This window comes from Lutzomyia longipalpis, chromosome 3 (genome assembly GCF_024334085.1).
Source record: "Lutzomyia longipalpis isolate SR_M1_2022 chromosome 3, ASM2433408v1".
Lineage (NCBI taxonomy): Eukaryota > Metazoa > Arthropoda > Insecta > Diptera > Psychodidae > Lutzomyia > Lutzomyia longipalpis.
The window spans coordinates 23,384,876-23,401,378 of record NC_074709.1 but is presented as its reverse complement, the minus strand read 5'-3'; the positions used below and the strand labels follow the sequence as shown (position 1 = coordinate 23,401,378).

At 37.1% G+C, this 16,503-nt stretch overlaps 1 protein-coding gene across 32 annotated transcripts in view; it reads left to right on the top strand.

The window, feature by feature from the left end:
- The window catches only part of LOC129792948 (CUGBP Elav-like family member 4), a 538,090-nt gene that overhangs the window by 465,315 nt on the left and 56,272 nt on the right, over positions 1 to 16,503 (top strand). For all 32 annotated transcript variants that reach the window (XM_055832412.1, XM_055832442.1, XM_055832441.1 and 29 more), the window contains one exon: positions 14,844 to 14,923. In XM_055832412.1, coding sequence (XP_055688387.1) covers positions 14,844 to 14,923 — 80 coding nt within the window. The remainder of the gene's footprint in view (positions 1 to 14,843; positions 14,924 to 16,503) is intronic.

The window sequence follows — 16,503 nt, the reverse complement described above, 5'->3', positions numbered from 1 at the left end:
GACTTTCCCTTCAACATAGTGGAGGATTTTGGGGGATTCACACAGGAGATTTCGTTTTTTTTTCTCTTCCACTCTCTCCTTCATGTGTCCAACCCATTCCACACTGTGTAGAGCTTTTTTTGGGAGGGGGGTTGAGAATTTCCCGAGGGGCGATTAAGTTTCTTTTCTTCTGCAATCGACATATTTTCCTTTTAGGGAGTTTGATCGGGAAATCTGCATAATTTGGTAAGAATGAAAACACATTCGACAAAGCATTTGGAAAAACGTACATAGAGCTTTTTTTCACCATTAAAATGTAGTGAGAGAGAAGATATAAAAATATCTAAATTCAAAGAAAATCTAATTGTGGTGTGATTGATGTTCTTTGAAGAAATTTTCTTTTAGGAAAATTTATTTTGCATATTGTACATTATGTTTTAAAAAATGTTTACTCTTACTTTATTAAATGTATTAAAATAATGAAAATTTTAGTAAATTAACGTAAAATAGCTTCCTCTTTATCCTAAAAAGGTTTCCATTAAAAATAAATTTAGACTTAAGCAGGGTCATAGAACATTTTTTGTTCATGACCTGAGTGCTTCCAAGACTTCCAATTACAATACTTGGAAACCCCCAAAGAAAATCAGACTGGTGAAAGTGAAGCTCTTTTGGGGTGGAAAATCCACCTCCAATCCCCCTCGTAGAAAGGGGTGCAAAGTCTTTTTCATTGGAAAAACTTTTATCTACGATCTCAAATTCTTTTCTCCCGCTCGTGCGTGTTTCTTTACCATTGCGTCCTTGTTGTACATGACCGAATTACATATGTATACTGCAGGCGAACCAAATTAAAAGAATGTTTCTCACACTGGCACACAGGGGAATAATTTCGTGAAACATCAACCCCATCCGCAGAATCACCCCCAAGTGGTGTATTTGCGCCATTTGCAAAAGACAAACAAATAAGCACTTCAAATGCTCTTCTATACATATCATGCCTTATACAAGGGCTGACGAGATGAGGGGATGCAAATTAAAATATTAAATCTCTCTTGTGAGCTTTGCAGTCGATGAATTTATTATTATTAATATAAATTTCAGGCTATGCCTTCCCTAACCACCCCATCCCCATGTATATTATATGTGAATTTATGTAATATCTCTTCACATCAACATGTTCTCCCTTGTGTTCTCCCAAAAGCCCTCAACTGAGTAATTCCTGAGAAATCCTACTGGTATTCACCGAGTGGAAAGACAGGAGAAAATCATCATTTTATTGCGGATGGTTTTTAAGTATCGAATTTCATGGGAAGAAAATTTGCGTCCAAATACCATAAAAGAACCTCTTCAATGGCAATTTAGACAAATTTCTCATGACAATTTTGGAGGATTCACCCCACCCACACTGTGCATACTCTGCACAGCTTAGCAAATTTTGACCGAGAAAATGTATAATTCAGTGGATATAAAATTGAAATAACACATCAACTTTATGATTTTTATCCCATAAACCAGCATACACTGGCCCCTAAGTCAATCTCATAAATGGATTTTTATTATTTTAAGTGCCCGTCTGCCTCTATGGTCCTTTTTTATCCAAACATTTTGCAGCATCACCAAAGAATGACCATCATTAAAAGTCGTGAAAACCATTTTACTTGCTATTTTATAAGGCGCATTATTTTTATTTCATTCTGTTTGATTGCATCAAAAAACTGCAGGGCTGGGAAATGCAAGATAAAGTGTGGTTATTTTTAAATTACCTCCCATACTCTCCATAAAATTGTCAAAAATAAATTTAAGTGTAGTCTGCGAAGTTATTTTAGAAAAAAAATGACAATCAGCGCCCTCATCTTCCATAAACGCCCATAGTGGTGAATTTCGAAAGTTCAGCATTGACAGAAGCCTTATTATTTGATTTTCATTGTCATGCGTTTTGACAGATGTATTAATTTGACATTAATAGCTGCCAATGTCACAATTTTACTTAATTCAAAATTATTTTCTAAATAAAATTCAATTAGAATTTTAAAATGCAACTGATTGTATGATTCAGTTACTGAAATAATATTATGCAAATAGCATACGCTGTAATATCTAGAAAATCCTGAATTTTCTGTTAATATTAATGTCAAAGTAACAAAATCTCATTTCAATAAACCCTGTGAGCATTCTGTGCGAGTAAATCTCCACTCTGAGTCCGTTGAATATTTTAACCAAGACTTCATCTGGGAGATATTTCTTCTTTTTTTTTCATTCATTCGTTGAAACTGCTCCTCAAAATTCGAAAAATAAATAAATCTTCTCTTTGATATCACCACGATTTCAATCAAGAATTCCTTTTCAACGTAATATCACCCACGACTCCCACCACAGCCTCGCCTCCTTCAGCCCATATATTGAGTTATATGGATGGTAAAAAAAATTATGTGCCTGAATTTTGTCTCCCATCTTGTTCAATATTAATTTTCCCGGCTTTTTTTTCTTCATCTGCAGCCTCGCGATGATTTCATTCTCTCTCACACAGAAACTCCCATTTGAATATGATTTCCCGTTTTCTTCGCACGAGATTGACGGTGAGAATGGCGGATGGAGGAGAAAAGACGCAAATCAGCGAAAAGCGAGGAAACCCTCGCGGGCTTTTTCACTTCTTCTTTTTTTTCATTCTCAATTTGGTTGAGGTTTTTTTTCACTTGCAAAGTGAAAAAAAAAGAGAAGAATTTTTTCCCTATATACCCTTATTTGACATACAAACGACATTTGAGAGTGGTTCGTTAAAATACTTTTACCCTTCTCTGCCCATCTTCTTCTTTGGCAAAGCAACCAACTATATCATGAGGCCAAAACCTCGTTCAAGTGTGTTGTTAATACAAAACCCGAATGGCACACATATATAGTTGTATGGGGGGGTTTTGCCTTTTCTTCTTTCAACGCAAAAGAAGTAGGGATGCCATGAAAACGAAGGGTGAAAGCGCAAAAAGATGCCAATCGAAAGGGTTGGGGTTCCCCGGTGTAGAAATTGTATCTAATAAAAATCTCCAAAGGCAAGGAAAAAGTCTCCTTTTATTCCTTTTCTTCACCCATCATTCTCCTCAAGCTCGAATTTATCCGCGAAATCGGCTTTCAGGGCAAATTCAGCCTCCCTCCCACCACCCTTTTAGTTGGAACCTTTCCTCCAATGAAACATGGCTCACAGGGATCGACCCTCCTCCGCAAAGAAAAAAAAAAGAAAAAAAGAAAAATATTCATCTCGTTGATTTCTCAACCACGAGCGACCGAAAACAAGCCACATGAACTTTTGCAAAAGGCAACTTTTTGAGGAGAAAAATATGTACATACATACAGTGTGAACGACTCTCTCATTCCTGCTGACTTTTCATCTTTCTAGAAGGGGGCAGGAGGAGTATAGCACGGGCTATGCTGAGAGAGCTTCAACCCCTGGAGACGTCACGTAAAATGAAATTCATCTGTATACATTGATTTGTGCGCCCTTGTTTGGTTCTTTTCGCCTCCTTTTGAAATATGCCAGAGGGGGTAGGTGCAAAGCGGAAAAGCGAAAAATTATGTGACTTTTCCGATGATTTTCTCACCCATAAATTCAGAAATGTGAGCTGAAAGACATTCCAGTGGCTGCAGGAATAACTTTGGTCAAAGGAAAACTTTATCAGTTGCAATGGAGGCGCCTGGTGACTAATAGGCGTCTCCATTGTGAACTGTTGTAAAATTCAAAGAAGGACCGCTTCAGCTCTCAGTTGCGTCATAAATCCAATAAATAATCATAAGAAGCGAGAAAAAGCATGTGAGAGATTTTAGGCATTTTCTACCAATATGTAAATTACGAGAATGTATACGCGGCGTAGGATGGCCCAGTGCGCGGGAGGATATTTATGTGTTTTAAGGATGGAAAGTGAGCCGTATCGTCGCAGAAAAGGAAGTGAAATATTTCAAATGCTGTATTATCATTTCTCACAGACAATAAAAAGCAGAAACCGCACAATATCTAACGCCATCGCACGCACATAAATCTCTTATAATTCAATTGCTCCACTCTCACCCAAAAGAGAAAGCACAATGGCCTAGAGAGAAAGCCCTTGTATGTATGGGGGGAAGTGAAGAAGATGGCATAGATGGGGGGTATATGCTATCTTTATTCGTCATTGTCCTCCTTTTTGGCTTTTCTGCAAACGCACCACTTTTGTAATTTTCCTATTTGTATCCCATTCTCTCGACTATGCCATTCACTACGCAATCCACCCCAGAAAAATATGAAGACATCTCACCGCACAGTTCTGTGAGTTTGCCACCCCCCGCAAACCCCGCATACCTTATCCGGCATTGAGATCTGAAACGTGGGGGGGGGGAAGCACCTGGAATTGTTAAATGTGCTTCATGTCGAAATTGGACACTGCGAAAGGTGGGCTTATGGTCGTGCATGGAAAATGCCACGGATGGGCATAACACATGAAAGATTCTGTCACGTTCTTTTCTTTCAATTAAAAAGGTCATCCCGGGCCAGTGTGTCGCTCTGCCTTCGACACAGATTCCGCTGGCGTATCATCTCACAAATCCCACTTTATGACGGACACACACGAAGTCGGGTGGGCATGGGGAATAGAATAATAATGAGGGATATTCCTGCCACACCAGGGCAAAGTTCGCAAAAGCTCGCACGGACTTTTTTTTTGCTTTTCGCATAAGAAGCTTTAGGTAGCTTAATACCAACGGGCGACGGCAAATGCTGACTGACGCACAAACTACTCAGAATCTCAATTTAACAACGATTGTGGCCCCTACGCCACACCTCGACATCTCGAGGTCGCAGCACGGGTTATGATGTCCCCGAAGACATTTTCACTTCATTTGCAGATTTTCTTCTTATTCATCCCTTTTTCGAGCCTAAAAGTATTTAATGAATAAATCTAACCGTTAAAATTGACGAATTTTCATTTAAAACTTTCTCAGACGTCTTCCTTCATGTCCTTCAGGAGCATCCTAAAGTAGGAAAATGAGGAAAATAGCTTCACTGAAATAGATTTCTAGGTACTACCTAACAAATCCTACATAGAGTGAAATATTTCCCCCTCAAACTACAACCTTTAAACCCCTTTCCCAATGGGAAGAGGAATAAATTTGCGGTGCGAGAAAATCACCTTTTCATCGTCAATCTATATCCCTGGCCCGGTGGACCACACAAAACACACCCATATATTTGATACGCAGCAATTTCCAGAGATTTACTTTTATTTCATCGCCAAACACTCAAACAATTCCGTTTCTCTGTGGCCGGAATAACCCTCTCACGGAGCAACCTCAACGAAACGAAATTCCGAATTAATGTCGGAGCTTCCACAGGGATTTTCCCGGTGAATCGTAGGGGATCAAAACGAAAAGTCCACGTATGTAATAAAAGTGTTACACAAAATACACGCAATCATCCACTGGGTACAATGTTAGAAATAAATGGGGCAGCTCCCACCCAACCCCTCGGGCTTGTTCGTGTTGTATTGAAAAATGTCTGTGGTTATCTGTTATATGGAAAGGGGTTGGTGGGGGTTGAACAGGGGGTTGTGTTTAGGTCTCTGTGTAAACCCCAGGAGATCCCATACGCACGAGAATTTCATACACAGAAATTATCCATGTGGAATAAATTGAATACGACATATCGAAATAAATTCACATTTTTTTTTGTTGCTGCAAAGACGCTCCTACAAGCTTTCGCAATGCTTCACCCCCTAAGCTTTTCCGCCGCCTATTGGAAAACAAAATCCGAGAGAGAGAGAGAGCGGCCAAAAGAATAAGCTCCTAATGAGAGAAAATGTAAATAAAATCCGACAACATTTTACAATCGATTTCGAGAAAAAAAAACAACTCTAAATTCTAATTTAAAGTCCATATATAGAGGGAATCCTTGGTCTCTGTGGCATCACAATACTATCAATTCTTAAATCCCATTCAAACAGGGATACCACGAGGGTGTGCACGTGAATACGAACCTCCCTCGCTCCGCAGTACGTACAATCATCTGCACTGCTCCCCCACTTCCATATATTTTACTTAAAACGTGATCACGTGGAACGTGCCTCGTTTTATTTTTTTTCTAGCCCCCATCGAAGGGTGAAAGGGAGATAAATTAATGATTTATAGAGCAATAATTTATCCAATTATACACACACATAGTATGGATTATTGAAAATCGACATTTACCGTCTTTCAACAAATTCCACCCTTTGTTAGTTTTCCTTGGAAATTTTCATTGAGATTTTACAACTTTTTTGGCATTTTCTTCTTTAAATTCTTTGTAAGCATATTTAAAGAAAAAAAATTAAAAATTTCTTAATGTGACTCAAAAATTGCATGAATGACACTCAAATGTCTAATTGATACTTGAAAAACATCTAATGTCATGTTAAGAGGAAAAAGCGAATAGTTAATCAAACTTTAAAAGTTTCAACCGAAATTACAGAAGACTCCATTTAGCATAAAATGTCCAGCTTTGGGAAAAAATATTTACAAAATTATATACATATGTAGTCATCTTGCATCCACAATCACTTCCTCGTACGTCGTTTTTGCGACTTGTTGGAAATCTGAATTGCATGTAAATTTAATATAGCATAATAAGTGGAAAATTTCATGAGACGTCAAGTTTGATCACATTTAAATACAGCTGAAATGCGAAACAAGTCTCAAACTTTAAACAAGTTTAAACTGTTTTACTTCCCCGCTCCACTGTTGGAATCTCATCCACCCCCGCCTTACACAGCACACGTCGCCCATATATTGGAATGTGTCGCTCTCTCGTGTGCTAATATAACAAGAGGAGATAATATTCAATGCTATGAAGATGATATGAGACGAGCTTTGGTGCACTCAAAAGAGCCGGGGCGGGTGGAAAAGTTGCGAAGGGTGGTTATACATGAAATGGGGTTTAATAGACTCTGGGAGCAACGATCTATCTCAATTGCCACCCCCCTCATCCACGCCCCCATGATGCCGCCGCATGAGAAAGCCAAAGTTTCACCTTCACGATATCCATTGAAAATTCCCCCCATTCGGAATTCTTAACATATCGTGCACCACTTAATTAGGAGAAAGCACCGGAAAATTGCCACCAACTCGGGTGGAAATGCAGCATTTCGACACAAAACAGATTAATCGTATATAGGGAGTATTTTGTGTTACACTAGAAAATGAGAAATTTTATTTATTTATTTTCTATATTGCTTAGTGGTTGTATTTTTAAGCTCAAACTAAAGCTTAAAATGATTTTGAAAATAATGAATAAAAAATTAAAGGCTCGAAGATTGAACTTAATAAACCCTCTTACATGCTAATTAGCAGCTTTTGACAATTCTTTTAATGAATTTCTAACGTTTAATGCTTCTTATATTACTTTTGACATTTTCTTTTCTAAAGTTTGCAGCTTCTTGTGCCTAACTTTTGGCATTTCTAAAACCTGAGGATTCTTTAAAAATATTTAATATTTTCTTTTCAGCGTTTGAAGATTTATTTTAAACTTTTGAGGCTCTTTTCTATGACATTTGGAAAACTCTTTACCGAAATATTTTTCAATTCATTTTTAGTCTAACTAACTAATTTATTTTCATCCCTAAATAAAACCCTGAACCACTAAAAATTTTTTTATGACTGATACTCAAAGAACAGAAATAAAAATCTAAAAATTAAACTTTCACTGACAAAGCTCTCAATAGAGATAGCAGGTAGACAATATGAATAATTTCTTTTCATCTAATACCAAAGCCGAGTACTTGAAGCATGTAGCCTCCAAGCAAGAAATTCAAACCTATGCTATATGTAAAATGTCGAAAAGAAGAATAATAACTTTTTTTCCAATCCTTTTATCATGCAGCTTGAATTACTCCCCTTCAGAAAATTTTCATTCGACTGATTCTATGTAAAAAAAAAAATCCATCTGTGAATCAGGATAAAAACTCCATGATTTTTTCCTGACAGTTGGAACTAATATTTTTGGGAATTGCTCGAGGATTTTCCTCTTGTATGTATACATGTGCTATATGTATGTATGTGAGTCCATGGAGCTTGAGATGGCCAGAGGGCCGAAAGGTCCATGCAGAATCGGTATGGAGTGCTGGAAAGTGAGTGAGAGAGAGTATTATATGGTGAAAGCCCAAACTGTCAGATTACGCATTCATTGGCATGAAATGAAAACGGCTCGTTAAAATGAACAATGTCTGTGTGCAAAGTATAAAATATCCCTGGCCCACTCTCCCAATTTACATTTTCCGCCACACACATACTGGAAACATTGCCGGGTGAGCCCTTAAGCGGTGCAGATTTACTCGTCCAAATCAGAAGCGATGTTTGCCATATAGTTGCGATGATACTCGGGGAGTCACTCTCACCACCACCCCTTGCTACCTACCCAAAGCCATGTACGTACACCCCCCCAATTGAACATTGGCCCTTGCTGAAATTGCCGAAACACAATCACTAAATAACACACCAGACACAAATTATTGCAAATACACTGTTCTGTCGTGGTGAAAGTTGATTTTCGACATTCGCACTCCGGCTATTATCTTGCTGGATTGTCCAATCATGCAGGACATGGCGTTGTCCGAGGCAAAGAGCTGCAAAAAAAACGAGAGAGGATATAACTACTGGCAACCGAGTCAAATTGGTATTCAAACTATCTATTCTCTTACATTTTGGGAGCATTCAGTGGCTTTGAATGAAATTTGCATATAGTTGATATTCCAGAGCTTTTGAGGAATCTTTTTTAGTTATATGTACGTAACATTTTAATCATTACTTCTTTCACCACAAATATACTACTCAAAGTAACCTATCCGAACCATTTCATAGCTAACATTACTAACATTCACAAAATATCTAAAATATTATATATATTAACTTACCTACATTATGTACATTTTCCTTCCTTTCTCAAGCATTTTCAGTATGTACAATTTTTTATTCCCTGCTAAATATTCAGAATGCTCTTCAAAGCTCGACCATCATCGCAAATCTTTCTGCAATTTTCCAATGTTATATACCATCAAGTTGAATTTTTATTGATGAAGACGTCATGCGAGAAACCCTTAACATCCAATTTGTGGGGTGTTTTTCATGGAAATTCCTGTCATTTCGTCCGTGTGTAAAATATTCTCGGTAGCGGAAATTGAATTAACTTCCACTTTGCAGGGACACACATCAATATTTTCCACACTTTTTACGATGATAGCTCCTTCTCGGGATGAACCATAAAAAATTCACACGATGTGCCAATTGATGATAATTCTTTCCTCAACACACCCAATTATTGCTTTCTACCGGGTGTCAAAACCCCTTTTTCTCTCCTCACCCACCCACCTGCAATCCCCCACCATGGCTTCTGTGTGGGCTTGTTGGAAATATGTTGAGCATAAAAACTAACTACGTGAAACCCTTTTCGCCATGCTCGCATCATCAATTATGTGGGCAAAAAAAAAATGCGAAAAGCCTCAAATTTGGCATTACATAAAAAGCAATTTATGTTGATGTGCGATGGCCAATTGAATTACCGCCTCATTCTCTTTCCTCGCGCCAAAGCATGAATGATTGGGTATAACCCAGGACGTCGTCTCCTGACCAGTAGAGGTAGAAAAAAAAACTCCACTTCAACCATATTTTTCGGGGAATAAAATATGTTGTCGGTTGAACAGAGTGGTGTGTTTATTTTATTATCAACTGCCCGGGATCAAACCAGAGATATAGCCCAGGGATGAATGTTTGGGGGTGGATTGGGTGGAGGGAGAATTTCACCACAAATACCATATTTGAAGCCGAAGCCATACAATCATGTTAGGTGCGGGTTGCGGTGAATGAGGTGAAAAATGTTTTGTAAAATCATTTAATTATCCTTTCATTTTAAATGGAAATTTTTCAAATAAAAAAAATATCTACATGTTTTCCAGCTAAACCCCTCGCTTAATGAATCACTAGAGGCAGTTTATTAATTTTAAAAATTAGCGCTTAGAATTTTCATTTAATAAAAAAATCTGGTTTTCTTTTTTTTTTAATATTGATCATTATGTTCCATTTTGATAGGAAAGAATTTTTGATTGCAATCAACAATTTATTAAGTTAATTTAGCTTTTACGACTGTTCAGAATTTCCTGCATTTTTTACTTTCCCATTACTCTAATTTTTTTTAAAAGCTTCCCAAACTAGTATTAGATCCATTTAAATGAATAAATTATTCACTCAGCAGAAAATCAATTCTACACCGTAAAAAAGTAAAAAAAAAAATCGTCATCTGCAATAACAGTCATTAACTTTTCCAACAGAAAAGTACCTATATATACGTAGCTTTTTCATGTACTAACGACCTTTCAGGAAACTCCCATGGGCAATTGAATTATGGCGCAATGTGGCATCATTCTCAACAATCAAGGGGCATTTTCCACCTCACACACACGACTCCCACTAAAAATAGTTGCATCGACAGTTAAATTGAAATTTAATTACATGGTGCATGAGAGGGAAATTTCATTGAATTCAGCTGACAGTATTGGGGTGTGCACCCCCGGGGTGGTAATTATTGTGTGTCTTGGGCACATTATTGGATGCAAATTTTGTCCCAGGAAATTTCAAATTTGCATCGACCCAACAACTATGTTGGACGCTTGACCTCAATAGTCTCTCTAATCTATCAACTCATGCTTGAATTTTGACATAAGAAAAATTTAATATAAGATCATTGATGATTTTTTTTGCAACTTAAATAATTATTTAAAGAAAATTTTCTACTGATGCTCAGAGTCTTGTGTGTGTGGTGTAATAAATTACAGTGGGGTTGTGTGGAGTCAGTTTGATGAGCCTACAGGAAAGTTTCAATGTGGAGGATAAATGATTAATTAAGGCATACTCAATCACTTGATGCCACAACATGATATAATTTCACAAATGGAATTGTAATTAGTTATGTATGTGGGACTTGTAAGCCACCCCCACATAAGGAATTTCACTGTAGCTTAATTTTATCATTCAGATGGGATCAATTTTATGTGAATTTTCAAGATGAGGCATGATTCGAATTATTGAGATAAGTATGTAGTCTTGATCCGTTTTTTTGGAACATTTTAAAATAAAAATTTATTAAAAAAGTTCTTGCACGAGTTTTCTGTTTTAAGATTTGGTTAGATTTTTTATTTAAAATATTAAATATTAGAAAGTCCTGGAACTTGTGGAGTTTTAAAAGCATTTTAACTGATTTTTATACATAAAATTAGGAATAAATCTTTATTAATATTTAGCAAAATATTGATTAGTATTTCTTATTTTCATTTCGGGAAAGAATTTCTTATCATCAAAACAATATTTTTAAATATTTTAGACAATTTTATTCCACAGATTTTCCTTTAATAATCAGATCATCCCTTAACTTTCTAATTGTTAAAATTATTTAATTAATTGGGAGGAATTTTATAGAAGCATTTGAATTTTTGAATGACTTTTATATGAAGAAAACTACAAATTCATTACCATTTCTTTTTTTTATATTTGAAAATTAATTTTTCTCTGCAAAAGGTTTATGATTAATAATACAATTCATAATGTTAGAATACTTAATTAATTAGCAAACATTTATGGGAAATATTTTAATTAAACATTGAAGTTAAAAACTCCTCAATGCAATTTATAAATTTCATCTCTTGAACCAACTACCATAGAAACTAGTTTGAATATTATGCTCTCAACTTCCTGCCTGAACTCCACTTGAGTTAAAAATTTCTAACTATTTAATTACCAACTTACCAACTTATTAAAATTAGAATATTTAGAGAGTGTTTTGCGAGCTTCCAATTCCCGTTGCTTTTGACTTTAATTTGCAATGAGAGCTTTCAATTAGAAATTTTTCCTCAGTATGTAGTTGCACGTTGAGGTGGGGGGTAAAAGTTTTCTCGCGAGAGCACTTGGTGGGCTTTTGTATCACTCGGCTCTTATTGATGAAATTATAATTACAAAATTTACATGAAATGGGTGAATAATTAATTTCCTGGACGAATTTTCAGCAGATTGTCTCCAAGTATGATCGCGCATCGAAGAGGGAAAACTTGTACACCATCATATAGCTTTCGGGGGAAAAGGATGTACGACAGTGTGTGGCTTTGTGGGGGTGAGGAGCTTTTACCAAATGGTATGGGGTGTAAAATATAATCTGATATAGTCATATTTGAGTGTTTCTTATGCAAACATCCTGTGCCAACACAAAACACATCTCAATTTGCAAATTTTCAGGCACTAATGCTTACTTTGTGCTGCTTTTCCGTGTGCTTACTCCTTGGTACTTTCGATGAATCTCAGCACAGACGAAGAAGAACTTTACAGGGTTCTCAAACTTCTCTCTCTCTCACTTTTGAGAAATTTCGTGTACAGAGAAGAGAAACCAATTCAGAGTGATTTTCTCAAGAGGCCCTCCTCCACCCTAAAAATTGGGAAAATCGCAGAATGGAACTCAGTCTGCGAAAGTACCATAAAAGAAAAATCCGGGCGTGAATACAAAACTCCGAGAGAGGAGTATATCTGTCAACAAAATCCCCAATTGAATTTATTTGCATTTGCCTTTCATAAATAAACAAGGAGAGATGGAAATTAATTATTAACCATTTCACTCACTCACGATCTTACCCACCAATCCATCAACCACAAGCCCCATATGCTTCTCCTCATACTTCGCGTAAGGGATATGATGTAAAAAGGAGGGTTTGCGGGCACAAGGGTACGCATCTTTTAAATTTTCTCAAAATGTTTACTATGCGAAAAATTCTATGCTGTGAGTTTGCTTGTGGATTTTCTAATCCCAATCTCTCGGGGCAAATCACGAATCTTCATTGGGAAAGGAAAATGTGTGTGGATCAACATTTTACTTTTGATTTATTTTTCTATCATAGAAGAATAACATGCGACAATCTATCACAAATTTAATTACAAATATTTATACGCTATTCAGATGAGATTTTGGTTTAAGGATTTAACCAGAAGTGTGTGCGGGAAGGAAGGTTTTGAAGATGCACGAGCTATGGAATAAATTTTAGGGATTATACGATTTTTTTTATTTGAAAATTTTTGATGAGAATCTATAAAGGAGTTTATTCATTATAGTATGAGGGCTAAATCCATCAAGGTAAACAATCGAGACACGAAGGACTCAGAAAGAATAAGAAATCTCCAAAGAATCTTTTCCATTTCCCACCTGAATTACATACATAGGAATAGGCAGCAATGATTTTCCCAAAAACGAACACAATGACGTCACTTTGGTAGTTTTTATCCCTTTCAATGATTCCTTACAAATAATCCTCAAGGATTTAGGCTAATTTATTTACAAATCTCTATAAATATTTTCTTAAGCTTCCAATCTATTGATTTCCCTCTGAGTGCTTCTTCCACCTTTTGACTGTGAAGCTTACTCTTTGACACACCGCTGTGACATGCAACAAAATGCATTGGGATTTTCCACATAGCAAACTTAATTCAATATATTGATTCCCCATCGGCAGATGCCGGTGATCGAAGAGCTTTAAATGTGCGAACAACTTAAGTTACTTCGGGGGGCTTGAGTTACGCGTTCTGCATACAAATTTCCACACACCCATGCGGTTGGAAAATTGAGAGAACATCAATTCAAGTTTTCCCATTTAATGTTTGAGTCAGTATATAAAGCGGGAAAAAGCAGCCAAGAGAGAAAATCTGCATAATCCTTGATTGATCGTGGCAAAGGGATGGAAAGAGAGAGAGAAAAGTCCTTCTAAAGCCCCTCGTGAGCTTTTCCCTATATTCTTCCGTAGATGATGGGGGGGAATGGAAACGATGTAAAAGTAGCGAATTTTACTCCCATTAATTAGTCAGGCAGAACAAATTAGCGTCCGTCAGTGTTTGGAAACTGCATTGTTCCATCCAATTTAAACTTTTCACTGTGGCCATCGCTGTTGGAGGAAAAAAATGAATGATTTTCCTGAGTACAGCTTCTTCTTATCTATGAATAGCCCCTCTTAGCGAGAGGTGGGTGATTTTTTTCTACTCACAGCATATTGCCCAGAAGAGTAATGGCTGTATGTTAGCTTGTACTTGAGGCAAAAGTTTTCTTCTGGTGAGAGAGAGAGAAATTGAACGAGCAATTAGCCACCGTTTCGGCGCACCATCTGCAAGGTTGCGCATCGAATTGTCGGCCTGTGATTTTTGTATAAATTATACTGGCAACCTGTTGGAAAATTGGTTATGAAGGAGGGTGGGATTCCTTCCGGACGAGGGATTCACTAATTTGCCCTTTAAATCCTCCCCCGCCTAGACGGCTGTTTAAATTACTATAACTGCCAAGGGCGCTTTACTCACAGAATGCACAAAATGCATCATATAGTTTTTCCCAGGGAGGGTGGAAAGAGGAAAAACCATTGAGGGAACAAAAACATCCACTTCAACGGTTCGCTCGGAAGAACCCCATTCCAACACATCCTTTTACTCCGTGTTGTGTGTATGAAAGATTATCTCATCCTTTTTGTGCGAGCAACAAATGTACATTCATCACGACAGAGTTGATCAGTATTAATTTTTAAAGCTTCTTCCGACTAGATGAGATTTTTTTTTAATTTGATTCAAAGGAATTATTTTGTTTTTTTTTTTAATTAAAATTAATAAAAGTACAATTTTTCTACAATTTTCAAAAAAAAAAACGAATAAACTGCCTTCAAATAAAATGTTTTCTTCTTCATAAAAGAAATTTGGATCTGGAAAAGCTCTTAAATCTACTTAATGAACAACTCCAACCCCCTTGCCCAAAACACACGCTCATTTGGCGCTCTCCTGCGAGCAGTATTAATGTGTTTTCCTTTCTTTTGTTGCAGGTTGTGCTTTTGTTAAGTTCAGCTCTCATCAGGAAGCACAAGCAGCCATCACAAATCTACACGGGAGTCAAACTATGCCGGTGAGTGGTTGTTCATCTTGTTTACTTGCCTTTTTTCCGTCCGCCTTCCGCTGCCGCCCTAATTACTCCCGATGTGGGGCTTTTTTAATTAACAACCCCTTTTTCCCCTACTTACGAGACTTTTCATTCGCATTCCTCCCGCAGTGTGATTCCTTTAGCTCTATAGCAATCGCCTGTGAAATTGCTTCAAACAATTGCAAATTCCATCCGGGGGACCATTCTCTCAAAATGCGAGGAAATTATCATATTATAGAGCTTTTTTTGGTGGGGCGAGCTTTTTCGACAGAGAGAAAAATAAATTCGTGCAAAATTGTTGGAATGATGCGGAGAAAGGATGTGGATAATTAATCAAGCGAATGAATTAACCCTCTCCTTTCTTAGATCAAAAGGAATATAACTCTTCTTGGCTTTCCTTATCTATATATATAAAATATATGTATGTATGTACGAGCACCCACTGAGCTTTTTAGCATATGAAAAGTCACTTGAAAATTGATTAAAAGAAATTTATAAATTATTAAACTTAAAGACATTTGGTTCATTCTTACTTAATCCATTTCCCAGTGCTTTTGATAATTAATCCTACACAAGCTTTTTCAAAGCCTAAAAAATGAATTAATTCCTCCCTTAGCAAAAAGTTTCAGGCCCTTATGTGCACCCTAAAAAATCGCCACCCTCAGGTGCATAAGGTCTGACTTTTTCCTCGATAAAAAAATGTCAATAACTGAACTACTTAAGAATTCCCGCGGGGATTTCTTTAAAAGTAAAATTATGTCATTTCATGATGGAAAACTTTATACTTAATCCCACATTCACTCAATTATTCATCTATCCATGGGCCGGGAAGGGGGCAACAATGGCGGAAGAGTGTTAAAGTTTTGCAAATTGAATTTTGCAACTTTAATTGCTAAAATTGCATAGTTTTCCTCCTGTTTTGGTCTCCTTGTGTGTGTATGATGTTGAAAATTGTACCTTTCACTAACAATTCAACTTTTGGATGGATGACAGAAACCACGGGGGTGGGTGGGTGCAAGTGGTTGGTTGAGGATTTCGTTGATGTGGGGCACTGCCCTCACTGTGTGTGGCTTTCATTAAATCGGATTGTGAGCTTTAGCATCTTTTCGATTGATTTATGGGAGACTTCTCCGTCGAAAATATCTTTCAGATGGGTGTGGAGTCTGCACGAGACAATCTCATTGTTTGGGGATACGCGCGGAGTGGGTGGGGCCAGCACACCCGGCATTCCAAATTGATGATGGCAAAAGAAGAGTGAATAAAGTGTTGCTGTGGACAGCTATTGTTGCTAATATTGTTTATCATTTTCGCGTTTACCCCATCGCAAACCCCCCCCCCCAGATGACATGAAAGTTCCGCAGATTGGGGTAATTCTCTGAGAGCAAAAAAAAATCATCAATTTTTCTCACGCGGACCTCCTCAAACTTCTTGTATTCCCCCTCATTCTCCCCTTACTGATTTTATGGAAGAAGTTGTGGAAGAGATACCAAACTATGGATATTCTTTCACAATTTTTTTCACCATTCTTCCACCCCAAGAATTTTTCCGTGAATTTTTCACTTTCA